Raw genomic sequence first — 23,315 nt, forward strand, 5'->3', positions numbered from 1 at the left:
AAAAGTGACTGTCGAGGCTGAGCACAAACTTGCTTGGCTTGCTGGCACAGCAAAGTTGGCCGTCATACTCAACATCAAATCAGGCACTTTGATATACCATGAGCAGGGTTTTTCCATGTTTGCCTAGTCTTGGTTGGCCCCCTTCTCGAATCGGAAGCTTACAGATACTTACTATCAGTTACTGACAGAGTTTCTTGTTGGGTAGAAGCTGTCCCCAGTAAGGACATTACAGCACAGTCAACAGCATATGTGTTCATCGGTGCTTGGGTAGCTTGATTCTGCTCCCCTGAAATCATTATGACAGACCAGAGAAGACAATATGAGTCTCCTCTATTCGAGGCACTCTGCAACCTCTGTGCCATTCATGTAATCTTATGACAGCACACTCAGAGTAACAGGCTTATGGAGTGGAGCACAGAACCCTAAAAACCAGACTCATGTTCCAAGTGTGACTGTGGATGGAAGCCTTGCCATGGGTACTACCAAGTGTTTGTATAGTATGCAAGAAAGACCTACATGAAATCTTATAAGGAGAATCACTCACGTGCCCTGCAAGTTACCATCTCTTACCTTGGATACCAATCCGGAAGTTTTTGTGCGTAAGGAACTGAGTAACTGTGAGTTATGTGATGATATGACCCAGCCAGCTTTACAGCCATCCTACACAGGCTCATGTAACGATTTAAAATGAACTCTCATATGTTTGAAATCCTGCTCAATGGAAAAGCAACAATGGTCTCATTAAACCTCCTAAAATGAGCCTGGACTCTGCACAAACACCCAGCTGCATATGATAAGGACCCAGAAGGAACGGACTATGACCCACGTGGTTATTTACCCCTTGATATGCAGACAGTTATTTCAGACTCTGAGGAGCCAGTCGTCATCAAATGAAACATGAGAGACTCTTACAGAGAACATCCATGTGAAACTTGTACACAGTGATCTAATAGTGGATGCCTGCCTTGACAGATAGCTTGACAACTCACACTCACATTACAGTTACCTAGGAAAGTAGATTACACTGCTATGTCTTCTCATTTGTCAGCAGATGGAGCACTTACTATTACAGACCCTATGGAATGACAACAACAGCTGCTACACACTACATCAGTGACAGCTCCAGATCCTCCTCCTGATGCACCATTTCAGACACCCCAGCCCCCATCCCTGTCTGTGCCAAGCGAATCTCAGTGCAGTCACCCTCATCAAACTCCTCGAACTTTGGCACAGTATCATCTGTACAGCACTAGTGCTGCAGGTCAGTCCACAATGAGAGTTGGACCAACCGTGTTCTGCTTTGTAACTGGCCAGGACATGGTTGGTCACTTTCATCAGGTTGGACCATCGTCGAGAAACGATCCTTCTGTGTCCTGCTCTGTATGACCCATCTGCTTGATGATGCTCACCAACCAGCACTCCTCCCCCCCCCCTGCCCCCCTCCCTGCACCCCAGTGCTCTACTCTACAGGAAGAGGTGAGGGGTGTGAGTGTTGGGAGGGAGGCTCTGAGGAGACACCAGCACAAGTAGCACCTCTGACCAGGGAACGCATGCAGCTGACTGCAACGTCTGGGTGGGCTATGAAGAAGTCAGTTCACTCTAGAACCTTGTACCATGAGGATGTGTTGTATGTTGGACGATGAGCAATAAATCAGTACTGTCATATCAATGTGTCACCTTCATGTAGGTATGATCCCTGCATCTAATAGGGTAGTTACCACAAGTTTTTGATTCATTGCACACTTCACCTGTGGCTTTCATGATGTTAATTTTTTTCTAATTCAGTTTTTGAATCTTTGGGTATGTTTAATTCTGAGGTGAAGCACTCTTTTTGTTTTGAATAGTTTTCTAATGTGGTTGTCAACTCATAGCTGATCTTACACTCTCCTCACATAGCATCTTCGGTGTTTTTTTGCAATACTCTTGGAATTTTTCCATTTATAGTCAGCATTTCCACTCCTTAATAAAATGCAAAGAGACACTGTGAAATTGAGAAATGTATCTGCCTGATGAAATTGCCACCAGGACCTGCCATAAAAGTCTTGACAGAATATTTGTTAAAACATATGTAATACTTTGTGCCATGGATAATTGTACCCTCACAAGCAAAAACGTAATTGTTTGAAACTAATGGCACTATGAAAAACTGTGTTTGGGCTTTCCATACCTTGGGAGACATCAGATGATATTGAAGTTATCTTCACATGTGCTGGGCCAGATGTCTCTCACAATATCGTGTAATGAGGAGGAGAAAAGGAAGGAGAATTGGACATTAAGTCTCATTGACAAATGAGAAACACAGCGCAAATCAATACTGTACAAGGACGATGAAGAAAAAGAGACCAAAAACAGGTTGAATAAATAATCTCAACATCAATTTGAAATGATTTAAAGAAACTATAGCCAATCCAAATAAGGAATATCAGTTGAGAATTTGAGTCTCACTCCTCTCGAATATGACTCCTTTGTTTTTACTACTGTACCATTTCACTTGGGCCTTAGAAATAATAGCAAATATGTCCTATGATAAATCTAAACTGTTCTTCAGTTTCTGCTTTGTTCATCCTGATAATTTTTCTGAATTGATACAATTATCAATTATCTAAGTTCCTGAATTTAAAAAATGAGAGAACACTCAGTGTAGAAATAGAGATACAACACATAATTATAGTACATTAAAAACCACTCAGATCTTAATTCTTTATTAAAATAAAAGTTTGTTAAATAACAAATATAGAGAAAAGTTTGCACCTGAGATCACTTACACAGATGAAAGATACACAGCCATTCATATCAAATGGAATTTTGCATTTAATTGTTGAGTCATACCAGATGGCATGTCTTGCAGTAATTCCTTTCTTTACATAGACAGACATACATAAGGTACTGCTCTGGATCATCAGCATTCATCAATTATAAAAACAATATCAGAGTTCCATTGTGTCTACAAAATAATTGAACAAAGTTATTTGAGTCCATTAAGAAGATGACTAATATCAAAGCCCAAAACAAAATTATTACACCTGGTTCTCATTTTACAACATCCACAATTTCTATGAAGAACAGTTGTTGCTGGTGGGAGAAATGAGCACAATACTTGGATTTTGCTCGGGAGACTTCTTTTGTCACAGTAAGTGTCATCAACCTTCAACCAGTGTCTAGACGTCCGAGACTGGTGCACTTTTGTATAAGGCAGGGAAGTTATATCCTTCTTTCAACTGCAGCCAGTTCTCAGGTGAATATTTTGCTCTTTTTTTGTCAAATACGTGGAATGTATATGCATGGCGAGGATTCTGAGATTTGTTGTGCTCACTTTTGTGAACAACCTGCCCATGGATCAGCACACATGTTCCTGTGAAAAGAAGGACAATATCCATTGTACACATACAATATGAAATGAAGGCAGAACAGAGGAAACTGTTGGCAATATTTTATCAAGTTTATTTTCATGAGGGGATTCTCTGCATGCACAGTAAAAGTGACCAAATTAGTACTGAATGTCTGCTATTAACTAGAATAGATCTTGAAAGCCAAAATATATGCACTCATGAGACATTAAATTGGAGGTGATGCTTATCAAACTGCTAACTTTTTTCCTCCACTTGAAGATAGAGACCTGAGAAAATTCCATTTGCTAATACTTTGGCACAATTTTAGGGGACAAATCATTGCTTAAATATTTTTAAAAAAATGGTGTAATAGGAATACTACGTGATGTCTGACACTGTTCATCTCCGAGACATCTTAGATACAGACACATATCAATCTTAGCTTTATTACATGTGAAGTTGTTTATGAACTTTGACAGAAATAGTCTAATTAAGGTTACACAGGAACGAAAAGTTAAGCTTTCAAAGTAATGCTGCAGCCAATGGCCACAGTACATTTTTTGTTGTGTTATTTTCATTTGTGGATTCTTTACAACACAAAATTACTGAATGTGACTTGATGGTTCTAGGGTATGTGTGAGACTAAACATTGACAGATCCATGTTCCAGATCCCACCCTGTAATGAAAATTTTCTGGGACTAACCATAGCTTTTATTTCTGGTAATTCTTTCTATGTGCGAGAAATGCATTTTTTTCATAACCCATATTAAACAATAAGTATCTCTATTACTGTCTGCATAGACTGATTCACAGGTTTGAGGAAGCCAATGGACCACTACCGACACAGCAATGCTACTGTATGTTTCCACGTAACATTTTCATATAATTCTGTTCAAGAATGAAACATCTTCTAAAATAAAATTGGATGTTAACATCAAATTGTTATAGTGACCAATGACCATGAAGTTTATGAACATAATTTTTCATACATTTTTGTGGAAACTGCAACAAAGCAGGTGGATCTTCCCAGTTGTTATGTTTTTTCTCCCCCCCCCCCAAAAAATCATGATTTTTTTTTTAAATTCTGTGTATTCTTGAATACAAACATTGTAGGAAACGACAGATTGCTACATACTGTAAAGAAGATGCATCAAGTTGCAGACAGGCACAATTAAAAGACACTTCCATAAAGCTTCTGGACGTGCATGCTGCCCTTGGGTTAGTTAGGTTTAAGTAGTTCTAAGTCTAGGGGACTGATGACTTCTAGAACACACACACACACACACACACACACACACACACACACACACACACACACACACACACACACACACACAACTGCTAACTCTAGCATTTCAGGCCGGAGTGCATTCTGGCCCAAGATACTGGAGTTGGCGATTGTATGTGCATGAGATGTGCTTTTTGTGTGTGTCTGTGTGTGTGTTTTACTGATGAAGGCTGTACCCAAAAGCTTCACGTAAGTGTCTTTTAGTTGTTCCTGTCTGCAACTTGACATGTCTTCTTTATGGTAAGTAGCAATCTGTCTTTTCCTACATTGCTGATATTCCTACCTGGAGTTTCCATTGTTTGATTATCTTGAATACTGTAATTTATATGGCATATTAATTTTACTGTCTATTACTTTCTTTTGCTTACTTAGAATCCATACGTGTGTCAATTACGAAATATCAGTAATTTTAGATTTTATTATCTTGTTCATATGTAAACATATACCTGATCACAACCTTCTTGATTAAGTAGATGAGAAAGCCATATAAATAAATCAAGACCCCCTGCAGCCAACAATGAAAATAAGTTAGCAACACCTGCATTCAATTAATTTAAGAATAATTAAGATCCTTACTTAAAACATTGTTACTTAAATAGAATTCTATATTTAGGTAAGCTAACCAGCTTAATTCAATAGAAATTATTATAGACAGGAAAGTCATTTTTATAAATGAATCTGCCTCTACTATTCAGTTACTCAGAAGTGCAAATCTTTCATTGTAATTTATGAAAATCTGGTAAAAAAAAGTTAACATCAGTTTCGTAACTTCTTTTCATATTGATATGACTGTTAGATGCCAAAGGAAATTATTTAAGAACTTTATTCAGTGACTGTGTTAATTTCACATGTATCAAACAATGGAAAATCCAGGATGGAATATAACAATATATGAAAAGGATGGTTGCTACTCATCATATAGTGGACGTGCTGAGTCGCAGAAAGGCACAACAAAAAGCCTCTCGGAAAACTAACTTTCCAACAGTCTTTTTGTTGTGCCTTTCTGTGACTCAGCATCTCCACTATAAGGTGAGTAGCAACTACGCTTTTCATATATAATTATACAAGTGTGTCACATGTCACCCCCATGAACCACGGACCTTTCCATCGGTGGGGAGGCTGGTGTGCCTCAGCGATACGGGTAACTGTACCGTAGGTGCACCACAATGGAGGGGTATCTATTGAGAAGCCAGACAAATGTATGGTTTCTAAAGAGGGGCAGCAGCATTTTCAGTAGTTACAGGAGCAACAGTCTGGATGATTGACTGATCTGGCCTTGTAACATCAACCAAAACAGCCCTGCTGTGCTGGTACTGCGAACACCTGAAAACAAGGAGAAACTGCAACCGTGATTTTTCCTGAGGTCATGCCGCTCTACTGTATGTTAAATGATGATGTAATCCTCTTAGGTAAAATATTGCAGGTAAAATAGTCCCCCATTTGGATCTCCGGGTAGGGACTAATCAGGAGGATGTCATCAGGAGAAACAAAACTGGCATTCTACAGATCTGAGCGTGGAATGTCAGATCCCTTAATTGGGCAGGTAGTTTAGAAAATTTAAAAAGGAAAATGGATAGGTTACAGTTAGATATAGTGGGAATTAGTGAAGTTCGGTGGGAGGAGGAACAGGACTTCTGGTCAGATGAATGCAAGGTTATAAACAGGAAATCAAATAGGGGTAATGCAGGAGTAGGTTTAATAATGAGTAAAATTAGGAATGTGGATAAGCTACTATGAACAGCATAGTGAATGCATTATTGTTGCCAAGATAGACATGAAGCCACACCCACCACAATAGTAGAAGTTTATATGCCAACTAGCTCTACAGATGAGGAGATTGAGGAAATGTATGATGATGAGATAAAAGAAATTATTCAGATAGTTAATGGAACCGAAAACTTGATTATCATGGGGGGGGGGGGCTGTAATTCAATAGTAGGAAAAGGAAGAGAAGGAAAAGTAGTAGGTGAATATGAACTGGGACAATGGAATAAAGGGGAAGCCACCTAGTAGAATTTTGCACAGAGGATAATTCAATCATAGCTAGCACTTGGTTTAAGAATCATCAGTGAAGATTGTATACATGGAAGAGACCTGGAGACACTGGAATGTTTCAGATTGATTACATAATGGTTAGATAGAGATTTAGGAACCAGATTTTAAATAGTAAGACATTTCCAGGGGCAGATGTGGACTCTGACCACAATCTATTGGTTATGAACTGTAGATTAAAACTGAAGAAACTGCAAAAAGGCAGGAAGTTATGGAGATGGGACCTGGATAAAGTGAAAGAACCAGATGTAGAGCTTCTGAGATGTGGTGCTACAGAAGAATGCAGAAGTTTAAAGGGGCATATTAAGTAACTAATCAAGATGCACAGAACCAAATTGGGGAAGACAGAAATTTATGGTACAACTTGACTAAAAGAAGGTATTGGTCAACAGGGTACTCAGGGAGCTGCATCAGTCTTCAGACTGAAGGCCACAACAACTAAAAACAGAAAGAGTAATTTCTGTACAGTGAACAGAAATGTAGAAAGGATACTATTGAATAGTACCTTTTTCCATGTGAAATAAGACATACTTGCATTGTAGTAATGTAACTTGCATATAAATCAGTAACACAGATGATTTATCAGTCAAAACCCTGTTGTTGTTGTTGTTGTGGTCTTCAGTCCTGAGACTGGTTTGATGCATCTCTCCATGCTACTCTATCCTGTGCAAGCTTTTTCATCTCCCAGTACTTACTGCAACCTACATCCTTCTGAATCTGCTTAGTGTATTCATCTCTTGGTCTCCCTCTACGATTTTTACCCTCCATGCTGCCCTCCAATACTAAATTGGTGATCCCTTGATGCCTCAGAACATGTCCTACCAACCGATCCCTTCTTCTGGTCAAGTTGTGCCACAAACTTCTCTTCTCCCCAATCCTATTCAATACTTCCTCATTAGTTATGTGATCTACCCATGTAATATTCAGCATTCTTCTGTAGCACCACATTTCGAAAGCTTCTATTCTCTTCTTGTCCAAACTATTTATTGTCCATGTTTCACTTCCATACATGGCTACACTCAATACAAATACTTTCAGAAATGACTTCCTGACACTTAAATCTATACTTGATGTTAACAAATTTCTCTTCTTCAGAAACGCTTTCCTTGCCATTGCCAGTCTACATTTTATATCCTCTCTACTTCGACCATCATCAGTTATTTTGCTCCCCAAATAGCAAAACTCCTTTACTACTTTAAGAGTCTCATTTCCTAATCTAATTCCCTCAGCATCACCCGACTTCATTAGACTACATTCCATTATCCTTGTTTTGCTTTTGTTGATGTTCATCTTATATCCTCCTTTCAAGACACTGTCCATTCCATTCAACTGCTCTTCCAAGTCCTTTGCTGTCTCTGACAGAATTACAATGTAATCGGCGAACCTCAAAGTTTTTATTTCTTCTCCATGAATTTTAATACCTACTCCGAATTTTTCTTTTGTTTCCTTTACTGCTTGCTCAATATACAGATTGAATAACATTGGGGATAGGCTACAACCCTGTCTCACTCACTTCCCAACCACTACTTCCCGTACATGCCCCTCGTCTCTTATAACTGCCATCTGGTTTCTGTACAAATTGTAAATAGCCTTTCGCTCCCTGTATTTTACCCCTGCCACCTTTAGAATTTGAAAGAGAGTATTCCAGTCAACATTGTCAAAAGCTTTATCTAAGTCTACAAATGCTAGAAACATAGGTTTGCCTTTCCTTAATCTTTCTTCTAAGATAAGTCGTAAGGTCAGTATTGCATCACGTGTTCCAATATTTCTACGGAATCCAAACTGATCTTCCCCGAGGTTGGCTTCTACTAGTTTTTCCATTTGTCTGTAAAGAATTCGTGTTAGTATTTTGCAGCTGTGACTTATTAAACTGATAGTTTGGTAATTTTCACATCTGTCAACACCTGCTTTCTTTGGGATTGGAATTATTATATTCTTCTTGAAGTCTGAGGGTATTTCACCTGTTTCATACATCTTGCTCACCAGATGGTAGAGTTTTGTCAGGACTGGCTCTCCCAAGGCCGTCAGTAGTTCCAATGGAATGTTGTCTACTCCGGGGGCCTTGTTTCGACTCAGGTCTTTCAGTGCTCTGTCAAACTCTTCACCCTATGTTATACAATAATTATCTTTAATTTTCTACTATGTATACATTTGAAGTATCCAAGAAGTAACTCAAGCAAGACTTTGCTTTGCATAAGGATGCCTGGAAGTTTGTCACTGGTGTTATCAAACAACTACTGAGAGAGTTTCATAATTCTGAGGTAAGCATACGGATTTAAAAGTGAGACACATGCCTCATCCTTGGAATGCACATGACTAACAACTGGGTGTATGGTTTTTGTGTATTTCTTGTTTTATTCCTCTACTTATAAGAATGAATAGAATCATACTTCACATTTTCTTCTTTCCCTTTTATGAAATGTCGGGTCAGCTTACTTTTATTTAAATTACCATAGCACAAGTTTGGTCTTTGCTTTGACATAATTATATCATTTTTTCTAGGAATAATGGTTTATAATTAGTTTCCGGAAATTTTATGCTAAAAATTGTTTCATCTGAGGGAAAGATGACTGTGTAACATTATTAGGATATTTAAAAAGTGAGTAGACAGAACTGGTAACTACAGAACCATACCTTTACGGACTGGTACAGGCTGAAATATTGATGACTGATACAGGGGAGCTGGTGCTGTGAAAATTAACAGCTCATCTGAATTTGGATCGGGATTTCGTGTGAGACGTCTGTGTACTCCACTGCGATGTGATCCAGGTGCAAACCACAGACAACCATTTTCCACTGTAGCATCATCAAGAGCAAACCAAAACCCCACAAGCTCAGTAGGTTCAGTGTGAAGGAATGTTGCATCCTGGTGTGCTACAACTTAAAGAAAAAAAAAATTTCTTAGCTGGAAACGTGACATAACAATTGCATAAGAATTTTTCATTTAATTCACTAGCAATTATTTGAATGTTGTACAATAACTCTTAGTAACTAATAATTGTGGTTCAGAGCTAACACAAATACAAATAGAAACAAAAATAAATCTTGAAATTTAAAATGTTCAGAAACTTAAAAATATGATAGACAAATATGAATTCAATTCATGAAATGTCTAAATTATTACCTTCAGGAGGTTTAACATTCAGCAATGCTGAGATATATGCATAAAAATATCAGAGATGAAGGTAAAGATCTCAAAAGAGAGTAGGAGGTCAAAGATAGTACATTAGTAACTTAAGAGATAGCAAACAGAGGTTGACAACAAGAGGGGAAGATGGATTAGAGGAAGGACAAAAGAGTACCAAGTGAAAAGAATTATGCAATTTTAGGATAAAAAGTTTTAAAGATGAAGATAACAGCATGAACAAGAAGGAAAAAAGAGAAAAGAAATGGAGAAAACTGAAAGCAGGCGAAGCACCTATAGAGGAGAAGAGGGAATGAGCAAATCAAATTCCCATGTCTGGAGTTCAGGTCAGAAGATTCATATGTCTGTGTAATGTATCTGGGATTCATGGTCTTATGTCAGACTGTGGAGAGTGCTCAGCAATTGTAGAATGGACATCCTCAAAACCAATAGTAAATTTTTGTCCAGTCGTATGTCCTGCCACTTTGATGGCAGGTGTGTAGTGAACATATATTTTCTGGCAAATCATATGAGTAATGTGGTATGCTGCCCTACTTCTAACGTTGTTTGTTTTCACTTGTGGTATGGTTGAAGTAGGTAGTAGTAGGCAGGTGTGTGACACAGCTCATACGATGGGAACAGTTGCAGTGTTAGGAAACTTGATGTAGATACACTGCTCTGGAATGTTATAGGGCTGTACGAGGATGTTTTGAAGGTTAGGAGGGTGGTGGAAGGCGACAGTGAGTTATGTAGGCAATATAATGGGGAGAGGTAATCTCATTTCAGAACTTGTCTGAGGAAGTTGGATCTGTGGTTGATTAATTGGATGAGATGACCAAAGTCTGAATGGTTTCCAGTGACAAAGGGGTTGTGTGTGACTCTTTTAAGCAGGTGCTATGTTGGTTGAGAGTAGGGGGATTTTTATGCATATGTTGATTAAGTAGTTATGACAGAGGAAACACTAGGAAAGGATAGTCATATAAATGTTGATGAATTTGGTGTTGAAGAAGATATGTTTCCCATGGATACCTAGTTATTCTGATTTTTTTTTGTACTTTAATTGCATGTATTGACTGGAACACACTCTCTTGAGTTTCTGAAAGTAGTAGTACTGTTGCCAAAAGACTGTCTTCAACTTTAACAGAAACCAGACTGCAGTAATATGAGTCAAAGAACATGAGAGAGAGACAACAGTTGAAAATTGAGTGAGACAGGTTTGTAGCCTAACCCTCCATGTTATTCAACCTGTACATTCAGCAAGCAGTAAAGGGAACTGAAAAGAAATTTGTAAAGGGAACTTAATTACAGGAACAAGAAATAAAAACTTAGAAGTTAGCAGATGAATTCATAATTCTGTCAGAGAAGGCCAAGGAGTTTTAAGATCAGTTGAATCATATGTACAGTGCACTGAAAAGACAGCAAAAGTGAACGCAAAGTAAGATGCTGTAATCGTCTTAAATCACATGATACTGAGGAAATTATGTTAGAAAATGAGACACTAACGGTAGATGAAGTTTGCTATTCAAGAATGAAATCTTCACTCCGCAGCAGAGTATCCACTGATATGAAACTACCTGGCAGATAAAAACTGTGTGCTGGAATGAGATTTGAACTCGAGACCTTTGCCTTTTGGAGTCGAGTGTGCTGCTGACTGAGCTACCCAAGCATGACTCATGACCTGTCCTCACAGCTTTTCTTCCACCAGTCCCTCATTTCCTACCTTCCAAACTTCACAGAAGCTCTCCTTCGAGTTTTGCTATTGTCGTAGCAAAATAACTGATGATGGCTGAAGCAGAGAAAATTTTAAATGTAGACTGTGGCTGTAGCATGAAAAGCAGTTCTAAAAAAGAGAACTGTTTTAACATGTAATATGAATTTAAGTGTTTTGTAAAAGTATTTGTGTGTAGTGCAGTCTCATACAGAAGTAAAATCTGAATGATACACAATACAGTAAGTATGCTCATGTGGATGTAATCTGGAATATTTACAGCAGCGGTGCAGATATGAAAAAGATTGCACTGTGTAGAATAGCCTGGGGTGTTGCGTGAAATCAGTATGCCAGACAGAAGGCAACAACAACCTGTGTTATTGCTTCCTCTTGCCATTATATTTCTTTTTCTACAATAATTGTTCTTTATTTGCTTTTCTATTCCCCTATTCCATCATATCTGAATTAGAGTTAGCAGATGTTTTTTTTTACTCTAATGAGATCTTTGACCTACTACTCCTCTTGATGCCTCTGAAGGCTAGAAACATTGTTATTTTTTATGTTTTTCTCCCAACAGAAACTTAACAACAGACAAGTGACATAAAAAACATACAAAGACAAAGGAAAGTTTTAGAAGGACAGGAAAAGCTGATTTTAATTATCAAAAATGAGAGAGTCAGTATGCTGGTAACAAATGAAATCGACAATGGGAACTGTCCACTGCTATTTTTAGTGTAGCTCTCACTCGTGCTGTTATAGTTGTTGCTGAACAAGTGATTCTTTCCTGTTTCACAGAATTAACTTTATTTTTTTAATTTGAACCTTTGAATCTAGTTGTATAACATTTGTGCTTGTTAACCTTAATTATTATTTTGTGATATATAGCATATCTCATATTTCCTTTATAGTTTTACCTGCATTTGAAGAGTGAAAGTAATGCTTGTAGATTAGGAATTCTGTTTTAGTCCAGCCTATTTTATCATCCCTTGTTACACACAGATAATATATTTTTTATGTCAAATTGTTGATAAACTGTGCTCCAGTACTCTAACATAAGAGAATTATTCACCAAACTTACATAGCAAAAGTCAGGTGAATATTTGGAGCAGGCGATATGCAAAGAAGTGAAGAAAGCCGTGCCTAAAGTTAACCAAAAATTAAATGAGAAAATTTTGAAATACTGCCACAAGAAGTGTTGAATGTTTTAAAACAACTGATCATCATTTTGCTCCATTAATGTCATTTGTCATATTTTGTTGTGTATTTACTATTTCCAGACTTGTAGAAAACAAAATCTTTCTAGTGTGGACTTAAGAACTTAGCTGTGGCACTGCAAGAGAAAAGAAAATCAACTAATTTCATATAATTTAAAAGGGAAGAAATGAGTGCAATCTCTCAATGTTGTGCATCATATCACATGTATACCTTACATCAGCCTCACTCTTAACTTTTTAAGTATTTTCTTTCCTCTGTTCACTTTCCAATCTTTCTTTTCTCTTTCTTTCTGACTGTATTGCTCAATTCTCACAAAAATAACTTCATTTAACTGCTTCCTACTGAAGCTACATTTTTAAAACTATCTACACTTGTATATTATGTGACGTGAATTGTTTGATCACACCCAGATTAAAATTATAAGTTCCCTATTTTGAACTTCTGTAAATAGAACACTTTTAAAGGATATTTTATATGATCTTGAAATCTATTGCAGCTTTTTATATATATGTGAAACTTTCTAAGCCATCAGATTCATCTCTTGAACAGTCTCACAGTTGATGAAAACGAAATTCATTTGCTTAACAGCTATTTACAGAGGGTTTGTATTTTCTTATTTTCTGTGATAGCAGTCAAGCTGCTTCTTTAGTGCTGTTACTTTGTATGAAAGTCACACATGATCTACATGATTTTACTGTTGAAATGAAATGAAATGTCGTGTGGCTAGGGCCTCCCGTCTGGTAGACCATTTGCCTGATGCAGGTCTTTCGAGTTGACGCCACTTCGGCAACCTGCGTGTTGATGGAGATGAAACGATGATGATTAGGACAACACAACACCCAGCCCCTGAGAGGAGAAAATCTCCGACCCAGCCGGGAATCGAACCCGGGACCTTAGGATTGACATTCTGTCATGCTGACCACTCATCTGCCGGGGCCGGACGATTTTACTGTTATGTAAAATAATCTCCCACAAAGGCCTCCCTATTTCCATATTAAGTACTTTACCTCTTCATATTAAATGCTTGCTTTACAGTCTTCACAGTGCAAAAGCATTGCCATAGTAAGAGGGCTTTCATTTGCTGGTATAGGGAAACAAAATTCGCAATGAGAATGCAGTAGATGGTACACTGTATACACTGGAAAAACTTTATAGTATTTTCACTAGGCATACATGGCATTACAACAATAAAAATACAGAAGTACATATGACAATATTATAAGAAGGAAAGTTGCCACTCACCATATAGCGGAGATACTGAGTGGCAGATAGGCACAACAAAAAGATTTTCACACTTCAATCTTTCGGCCAATGGCCTTTGTCAACAATACACACACACACACACACACACACACACACACACACACACACACACACACACACAACTGTCACACGTGACTGTACTACACAAGTACATATGACAGTCTTGTGAGATGTAAATGGTAATGTAGTTGTGAGCATGCCAGTTACCAGTATGAGTACCAATGTATTTAGGTATTTTGTATGTGGGAACCATTATTTCCTCAACAGAGTTGTTTTCTGCAAAATATGGGTTGAAAATTTACTTATTCAAACTACCTGTTGTTATGTGCTTCATTTTGAATTCCCCACCCTTCTCTTTTCATGCCCTTTTTCTGTTATCCTACTACCACAAGATTTCTCATATGAAGGTTAGTCTCGAATGCAAAGCACCTCTTGCTAATTTTTCCTCTCATTTTATCATTGCCCTTTATTCAGTGTATGTCAGGATTTTCTACCATCTTTTGGTGTCCTTGTAACTATTTTCACTTCATTTTTCTTTCATATCTCATAGGCTTGATCATTTCATACATCTCTTTACAAATCTACAAAGATTTGTTGGCTGTTACTGATAACCAATCTCCAATCAAGAATGTTTAACTGCAGGAGTTTTGATAGCTTGTGAAATAAAGTCTGTCAATTCATTAGTTTGCATGCAGCTGTTAATCAATTTGCATATTTTTAAAATTGTTAGTGAGTGAGAACTTTTGTTCAGTGATTTCTCGTTAGATTGCTGGAAGTGGAGGAATGCTGAAATTGCTTTTATGGTGTACAGCTGAGGAGATAAACATTTGAAATCATTTCTGATTTTTCAAATTTACTGAATTTAAACAACATTTAAATTCTTTTTTTCAACTCACCTTCACTACCAACACCAGGGTTCTTATAAATGTACATACTTTGCACAATAACAGGTTCTGAAAAACCTAGCTGCCAACATGTTTCTTTCACTTTATTGCTGAAAGTGTACTTCTCAAATGTTGGATGCAGTAAATGGAGAGCATGTCCAACTTTATTCAGGGAGACTTTTGCATCCACTAGCAGTTTTCCAGACTCATCAACAGCCCCATTTTCAAAGAAATAACTCACTTTATCTGAACTTTCTAGGAAGTACTTATCTTTATTCTGAAACAGATAAACAAATACTTTCATTCTATAGTTAATTTTAGAATATGTAATTCCTTAAGTGTTTAGAACATATATTAAATAACACATTTTTACACGGCTTCCAGCTGTTTGCCATTTTGATGTTCATATTTGTGTGAAGAATTACAGTAAGCATTTGATCTATTATTTGGAACTAGAGAAATACAATTAGAAGTTGTCTTACTATCTTGACAGATGGCAAAAGCTCCTTTATCACACACAGATGGGAGACAAACTGCAGCCCCTGGTACCTGAGAATCCCTCAACAGAACCAGTGAGGATGGGAGAGATTGGGAAATATGTTAAAACTTTCTACATCTACATGTCACCGTACAGTATGTGGTGGGGATACCCCATGTACCACTTCCCTCCCCTTTTCTGTTCCCATCTTGAAAGGTGTGTAGAAATTACAATTGTTGGTAGTGAGCTCATATCTCTCTAATTTTGCCTTCATGATCTTTTTGCAAGATATGTATAGGAGAAAGCAGTATATTGATTGATTCTCCCCGACTCTTTTAGAAACATACTATCTCAGAATTTTGACAGTAAACTTCTTTGTGATCCACGTTGTCTCTCTTGTAGCACCTACCATTGAAGTTTGATGAGCATTTCTGTGATGCTTTCATGCTTACCAAATGAATCTGTGGCAACACTCCTCTTGGATCTTTTCTTGTCGCTCCGTCAATCCTATATGGTAATGGTCATAGACTGAAAAGCAATACTCAGTAATTGGTATATTTTTGTAAGCAATCTCTTTCATGGCCTGGCTACTCTTCTTGACGATTTGTCCAATGACTCTCACCTTTCCCACAATTAGTTTCATGTGGTTACTCCACTTTAAATCACTCTTATGTGACAACTCGGACAGCAATTGAGGAAGTTGTTACAACAGTGCATATTGGATCCATACTTGCCTTCCACACCACTTATGGCGCTGTGAGCTGCAGGTGGTTACCTCAAGACAAACACTCAATAGAAGCCACATCCTCAAGGCAATAGCTGCATCACCTGGTGGGATCCCATGGCCAAGCTGCCTGATAAAAGTAGGAAAGGCAGTTCTTGTTTGTTCTCTGTATGATCTGCATATTACGCCAGTGGCCCTGTGATGACAACTACTGCCTTGGACGAAGACTACTCTTGGACTGTGTGATTCTTTACTTCTTGTTAATCATTTGTAATTCTAGTGAATATGGAATATGTGACTGTCTCCAGTAATTGTTTAGCAATCATGTAATTAAACTATTTTTGCAGAGTACTTTACATCTGGCAGCAAGTGTTGATCTGCAGCAGATCTTCCTGCCTTTCACTCTAGTTTTCTAACATTGCAACTTTTTTTTATATACAACATCATCCGCAAAACAGCCTCGTGGAGCTTATGACATTATTCACTAGATAATTTTTATATTTCGTCAACTGTAATAGTCCTGTAACACTCCCATGTGGCAAGCCAGAAGCTACTTTTATGTCTGGAAATTTCTCTTGGTTAAAGTTACATACTGTGTTCTTTTAGCAGGCAACTCTTAAATCCAGTCACAGAGTTGGTCCGATGTTCCTTACACTCATATTTTGTTCATTAGATGACATTTCAGAATTGTGTCAAACAATTTCTGAAAGTCAAGGAATATATTAACCTGGGTGCTGGTATTGACTGCTTTCTGTATTTTGAGAATGGAGAGAGTGAGGTGGGTTTCACAAAACCATTGCTTGTGGAAGCCAATCGTTCCTACTTAGCAGATTTTTGTCTCCTGAAAGGTCATAATATATGAGCACAAAACTCTACAATATATTGACATCAGTGGAATAGGTTGCATAAGTGTGTGTATTTGTTTGATGATTTCTTGAAAAGAAGGATGACCTGTAATTTTCTTCAGTCACTAAGGTTCCTTCAGTCCCCCACTAATATATGACAGACTAACGGAAGGAGTAAGTTCTTTCAAACTCTATGTAGAGTGTGGTGATACAAACCACCACAGAGCAGCAAAATGTATTCCTACATCTTCATACTGATGACTCATACACACGAATACAAAGCTTAATCACAAGAGACTTTTTGTTGTCTCTGTCTGCAACTCAATGTGTCATCTTTACAGGTAGCCTTTCCAATAAAATAAGGTACCGTACGTAAGAGCACAGATCGTGCAGAATTGTTATTTTCTCTGCATTTGGTGAGTCATGCCGCGGGATGATGTATATCTTCAGGATGGGATGGCAATTGCAGCAGCTTTGCAAGAGGAAATAGTTGGTTGGGTATGAAAATATAGGTTCCAAGGATCATCTACATCTGTTTACGAGGCACAGAAGTGCTGAGATTATATATAAATATTTTGGACTGTGGTTATTACATGGTGTAAAGAGACTAATGAAATCTTTTATTAATGTTCTTTATGTGTTGATAAGCTGTGTTGGGTTGTTGTGATTCACAGAGATTACTGATGTGGTAAAGTTCAATACGGACATGTTTGTTATCAATATACAGTTTATTAACCCAAATGGATGTTGGATGTCCTTTAAAAGAATTAGAATATTCTACTCATGATATGTCATGGTTTGTTCTTTAAAAGAAGTTATAACTGTGATTCTGAGCTTCTTAATTACAATAATAATACAATTGGGGAAGAAATACAGCATAATCTTTCAAAAGTTCATGGTCAAGAATACAAAAACTGCGTTAAATCAAAGTGCAATGGAACACCTCAAGAGTCATATAAATACCCCATCAGATCCAGTTGCCTTTCCTCTCTTGGGTGTTTTTAGATGATTTTCTACCACATGCTCATGTATCTCAATATCTGACAGTTTGGTGCTTATGTGGCAGTTGAAATGAGGGACTGCTTTGTGGTCTTCCTCAGTGCAACAGTTTTGGAAAATGGAATTTAGGATTTTGATCTTTTCTCTGTCATCCTCAATTTTGATACCAGTGAAGAAGTAGCACAAAAATCACTCAAGATCCTGTGTCAAGAAAGAGACAATATGATATTCAAATTGCTTATGCACTTACTCTTCTGCTTCACTCACCAATCTAGGTGAAGGAACAATCAGTGGGAAGGCTTGAAATTTTTTTCACTTGTCAGATATGTTGTCAAGACTTTGAAGCCAGTAAGAGGCCAATTCACTTATCTCTATTTCATCTGAACTTTTGTTCATGAGTAATTTTTCCTAGCACTTGTATTTTCACTATCAGGTCTAAATAAAGAGATTTTTGAAATTAAATTATGTGTTTGTGCAGTCTCTGGTATTCATAATAAAAGACAAATATTTTACGTGAAAGAATTGTGAGACAAATACATATATATGGTATCATCTGACCAGGAATCTTCAATGTACAAAGATCACACAAACAAAAGAATCAAGCAAGATGGTTACAACCTGAGTGATTAAGAACAATTAAATCATAATTTAGGGGTCTAGTGGTAAAAAAGGAGAGGTATACACTCGCACATACACACATATCCATCCGCACATACACAGACACAAGCAGACATTTGTAAAGGCAAAGAGTTTGGGCAGAGATGTCAGTCGAGGCGGAAGTACAGAGGCAAAGATGTTGTTGAAAGACAGATGAGGTATGAGCGGCGGCAACTTGAAATTAGCGGAGGTTGAGGCCTGGCAGATAAGGAGAAGAGAGGATGTTCCCTCTCCTCTCTTCTCGTTGCCCTTCAGTACATCCTCTCTTCTCGTTATCCGTCAGGCCTTAACCTCCGCTAATTTCAAGTTGCCGCCGCTCATACCTCACCTGTCTTTCAACAACATCTTTGCCTCTGTACTTCCGCCTCGACTGACATCTCTGCCCAAACTCTTTGCCTTTACAAATGTCTGTTTTGTCTGTGTATGTGCGGATGGATATGTGTGTGTGTGTGAGTGTATACCTGTCCTTTTTTCCCCCTAAGGTAAGTCTTTCCGCTCCCGGGATTGGAATGACTCCTTACCCTCTCCCTTAAAACCCATATCCTTTCATCTTTCCCTCCCCTTCCCTCTTTCCTGATGAAGCAACCGTTGGTTGCGAAAGCTTGAATTTTGTGTGTATGTTTGTGTTTGTTTGTGTGTCTATCAACCTGCCAGCGCTTTCGTTTGGTAAGTCACATCATCTTTGTTTATATAATCCATCAGGACAACACAGTCATATGCTACAATGTACATAATCACAATACAAGAAATAAGAACAGTTATTACAGACATAGAACATAATTAAATGTAACAGAGTGCAGTCTATGTATCAGTGGCTCAATGTTGTACAATGAATTGCCAGAATCAGTAAGAGCATATACTGGAGGTCCATTTAAAACAATATTAAAATTTTCTCTTGTAAATAAATGTCTATATTCACTGAAATAATTATGTGTACATTATATGTTAATCTTTTTAGTCACATATTTGATGTATTAAACCTTTGTATTCAAATATGATATGTACTATATCTTTGTAAAAATATGATGTATGTAAAAGCCATCATTTGATGGCTACATACAGAAAGAAATATAAATTTGAAAACTAAATAAATAGATATGGTCCCCAAAATGTAATTTTCTCTAACAATTGCCAGATAATTTTGTTACCTCTCCTTTTATTCTTTCCATCTTCCTTCTCTGTTTCTATTTTGGTTACCTTTTCTTTATGTACACTTGGGCAACTTTGGGAGTTAATATTTTTTGGCCAAGTTTCATCATCCAGGTCCTTCATAATTTTTACAATTTTTCCCCTCTCATTTCCTCATGCACCTCATCAGTTTTTAGTTTTTAGCTTCTATCTTGAACACCTGCAGTTCATTATTAATGCCCTGCAGTTTTCAGCCGGCCGGAGTGGCCATGTAGTTCTAGGAGCTACAGTCTGGAACCGCGTGATCGCTACGGTCGCAGATTCGAATCCTGCCTTGGGCATGGATGTGTGTGATGTCCTTAGGTTAGTTAGGTTTAAGTAGTTCTACGTTCTGGGGGTCTGATGACCACAGCAGTTAAGTCCCATAGTGCTCAGAGCCCTTTTTTTTTTTTTTTTTTTTTTTTTTTTTTTCATCTATGTGTTCAGTCTCTGATAGCTGCAATTCGTCATCTGTGTCACATCTTAGCCATTCCAGACTTTTTCTTTCCATATACCTCCTATGCTTCTTTCTTGTAAGCTCTCTTGCTTAACAAACAAACTCTCGAAAGGGCTCTCTCTTTGATATGATACTGAAATCAATGATAACACCTGATGTATGAAACATGCAGCAGATTTGATTGTCATTCATTACCACTTAAAAGTGACTGTTCTGAAAGATTTTGCCAAAAACCTCAATCTTCCCTTGGAGGGTATCCACTTGTATTCTGGAACCACACGAAATGTTATTTGAACTTGAAATTTGCATTCTGTTGCATTACCCGTTTCCATCCTTTAAACTAGATGTAAACTCAACTGAAATCATACAACATTTTTAACTTGTCATTTTATATTTCTGCTATCCAGTTCAGGTGAATACATCTTCATCATCAACTGGATTAAGAGCAAGTCATTTAAAAATAATTTTTACATAAATGTACCTTAATATGAAGATATAATCCTCTGAAACATTTAGATGATTGTGAGAAAGTGACTGTTTAAAGATTTTTCTGTATTTGAAATGGCATTTGTAATAGCCATGTTTACGATAGACTTAACACAATTTTTCAAAGTTAAATATTAAGAATATTGGATACACAGTAAATCATACTCTCAATTGCATAACAAAAAGTGCAAGAAAATACGAAAACAAAAGTACCTGCTAACCTGCTTTGGTTGTGTTGTACTGAAAACTGTTCGAGAAGATTCCTCTGGTAAATCATCAGTAAGCTCTTCTCCCGCAGTTTTGAGTTCCTTCACTTCAGCATCAGACAAGAAATCATCCAGGATGACATATCCATCTCGTAATAACTGCAAATTGCATGCAGATGTGTGTTTAAAAAATTTAATTAATAGCTTGTTAGTTTACATGTTTGAGTGATAATATAAATTACAAACATTTTGATGTGGTATGTGTTACATTTAACAAAATTATCACATATCTATTGTAGAGTGTGTGTGTGTGTGTGTGTGTGTGTGTGTGTGTGTGTGTGTGTGTGTGTGTGTGCGCGCGCGCGCGCGCATGCACATGCGCGTGCGTGTGTGGGTGTGTGTGCAAGCCTGCGTGCAAATATGTGTTCGTAAAAAAACAAAATTTAAAACATTTTATAGAAAAGGTAAATAAAATGCAATTTTTTTATACCACAGAAATGAGAATATTGGCATAAAGTCTAAATTGTAGGTTATGCCCTTGCCCTTGGTTCTTCTAAATTATGAAAGACGTTTGTAACCTTTAATAAACAGTTTTATTAGTAGTTAAGTTTCAGACAACATACTGTCAGACAAATGGTTTATTATTATGTGCAGGTGATGCAAGGTACATGGGCACAGCAAATCTGCAAGAAGGAATAACAAGTTTAGTGTGTCCATCTGCTGTGAGCTGCTTGTTTTTAGATGTCACGGCTTGGAGGTGTTGGTCAATACATGAAATCGAGAATGATTTCAGCTTTGAGTCTCTAACACTGAAGACACTGCAAAAGCAGAAGAATGGTTATCCAGATTTTACTATCTAGTCCAGATAGTAGTTAATTTTATTAAATAGGTGACAATGGAGAATGAATTACACAATAAGATGGAGTAAATGAAAATAAATAAACGCTCCATGTTGTAAATACTTCCTATGATAGAATGAACAAATTTAAAGTCATGTGACACTCAGTCAATCTTAGTGTTCTTTGTCTTTGAAGAGTTAACCTTAATTTTAAAAGAGTCTATGAGTGTATGGTTTTATGTTGTGGAATAGATTTCTTATTTCTTGTAGCTGCTGCCATCTCCACAGCAAAATTTTCTTTTTGTTTCTTGCATCTTCATAATCTTAGCAATGCCAGACACAGGCATAGAAGGCACCCAAGCCTGGGGGGAAGGGGAACCTCCATAGCTCTCAGGAGAAGGAAAAATCATAGTGTAGTTACGTGTATTTCTTCCAAGAAAATTATTTAAGTATCAGCATTACACAGGTTTTTAACAGGGTTGGGACTGAGACTTTTTTATGGCTACTTAAAAAAAATTGTTACAACAAATGACTTGGAGCAATCACTGTGACAAGAGCTTCCTGGTTTAGAAGTGTCTTCCTATAAAATTTCCTCTTTTGTTGTTTATTTCTCTATCATTGATAGTGTTTCTTAATAATAATAATAATAATAATAATAATAATAATAATAATAATAACCCCAGAAGACATGACAATGTCGCAAAAATAATACATCAACAGCTTGCCTTACAACATAAACTTTTAAAACAACAAGTTCCTACATACAAGTATGCACCACAAAATGTACTGGAGAATGATGAATACAAATTATACTGGAACAGAACCATTATAACAGATAAAACAACACCACATAACAAACCTGACATCATACTCACCAATAAAAAGAAGAAATTAACACAACTAATCGAAATATCCATACCCAATACAACAAATATACAGAAGAAAACAGGAGAAAAAATTGAAAAATACATCCAACTGGCTGAGGAAGTCAAAGACATGTGGCATCAGGATAAAGTTGACATCATACCAATTATAGTATCAACTACAGGAGTCATACCACACAATATCCACCAGTACATCAATGGAATACAGCTACATCCAAACACATATATACAACTACAGAAATCCGTAATTATTGATACATGTTCAATTACCCGAAAGTTCGTAAATGCAATATAACACATACCGTACAGTTAATAGGAAGAGACGCTTGATCAAGGTCCGCGTCACTTTCCATTCTCAACCAGACTTAACGTCTGAGAAAGTAAAGAAATAATAATAATAATGGTTTATTTGCAGTTCTACAGACATATCCACAGGATGAATGAAAACAGAATTTCAAAGCGAATTCTTAAAGTCATCAACTCAAGCAGGGGAAAAACAAAATGGATAAAAGAAGTTGAAGAGGACCTCAGACAAGCACACATAACAGTAAACGATGCAGAAAATAGAACTGAATTCAGGAACATCATCAAAAAACATAAATTTGACACCACATCACAGAAGAGACCAGGATGCAAATGGACAGCGGAGCGAAAGAAACAACACAGTGAACACATGAAGAAAATTTGTACTCAGAAAAAACATAAACAAT

At 37.2% G+C, this 23,315-nt stretch overlaps 1 protein-coding gene across 1 annotated transcript in view; it reads right to left on the reverse strand.

Moving 5' to 3' along the window:
• Positions 1–2,686: 2,686 nt before the first annotated feature.
• The window catches only part of LOC126259661 (phytanoyl-CoA dioxygenase domain-containing protein 1 homolog), a 73,461-nt gene continuing 52,832 nt past the window's right edge, over positions 2,687–23,315 (reverse strand). The window contains exons 2-5 of the mRNA XM_049956598.1: positions 20,899–21,042; positions 14,877–15,141; positions 9,305–9,550; positions 2,687–3,352 (exon numbers count right to left, since the gene is read on the reverse strand). Of these exons, the coding sequence (XP_049812555.1) occupies positions 3,159–3,352; positions 9,305–9,550; positions 14,877–15,141; positions 20,899–21,042 (849 nt within the window). The 3' untranslated portion in view covers positions 2,687–3,158. The remainder of the gene's footprint in view (positions 3,353–9,304; positions 9,551–14,876; positions 15,142–20,898; positions 21,043–23,315) is intronic.

The sequence above is a fragment of the Schistocerca nitens genome, chromosome 5, assembly GCF_023898315.1.
Source record: "Schistocerca nitens isolate TAMUIC-IGC-003100 chromosome 5, iqSchNite1.1, whole genome shotgun sequence".
In the NCBI taxonomy this organism is placed as follows: domain Eukaryota; kingdom Metazoa; phylum Arthropoda; class Insecta; order Orthoptera; family Acrididae; genus Schistocerca; species Schistocerca nitens.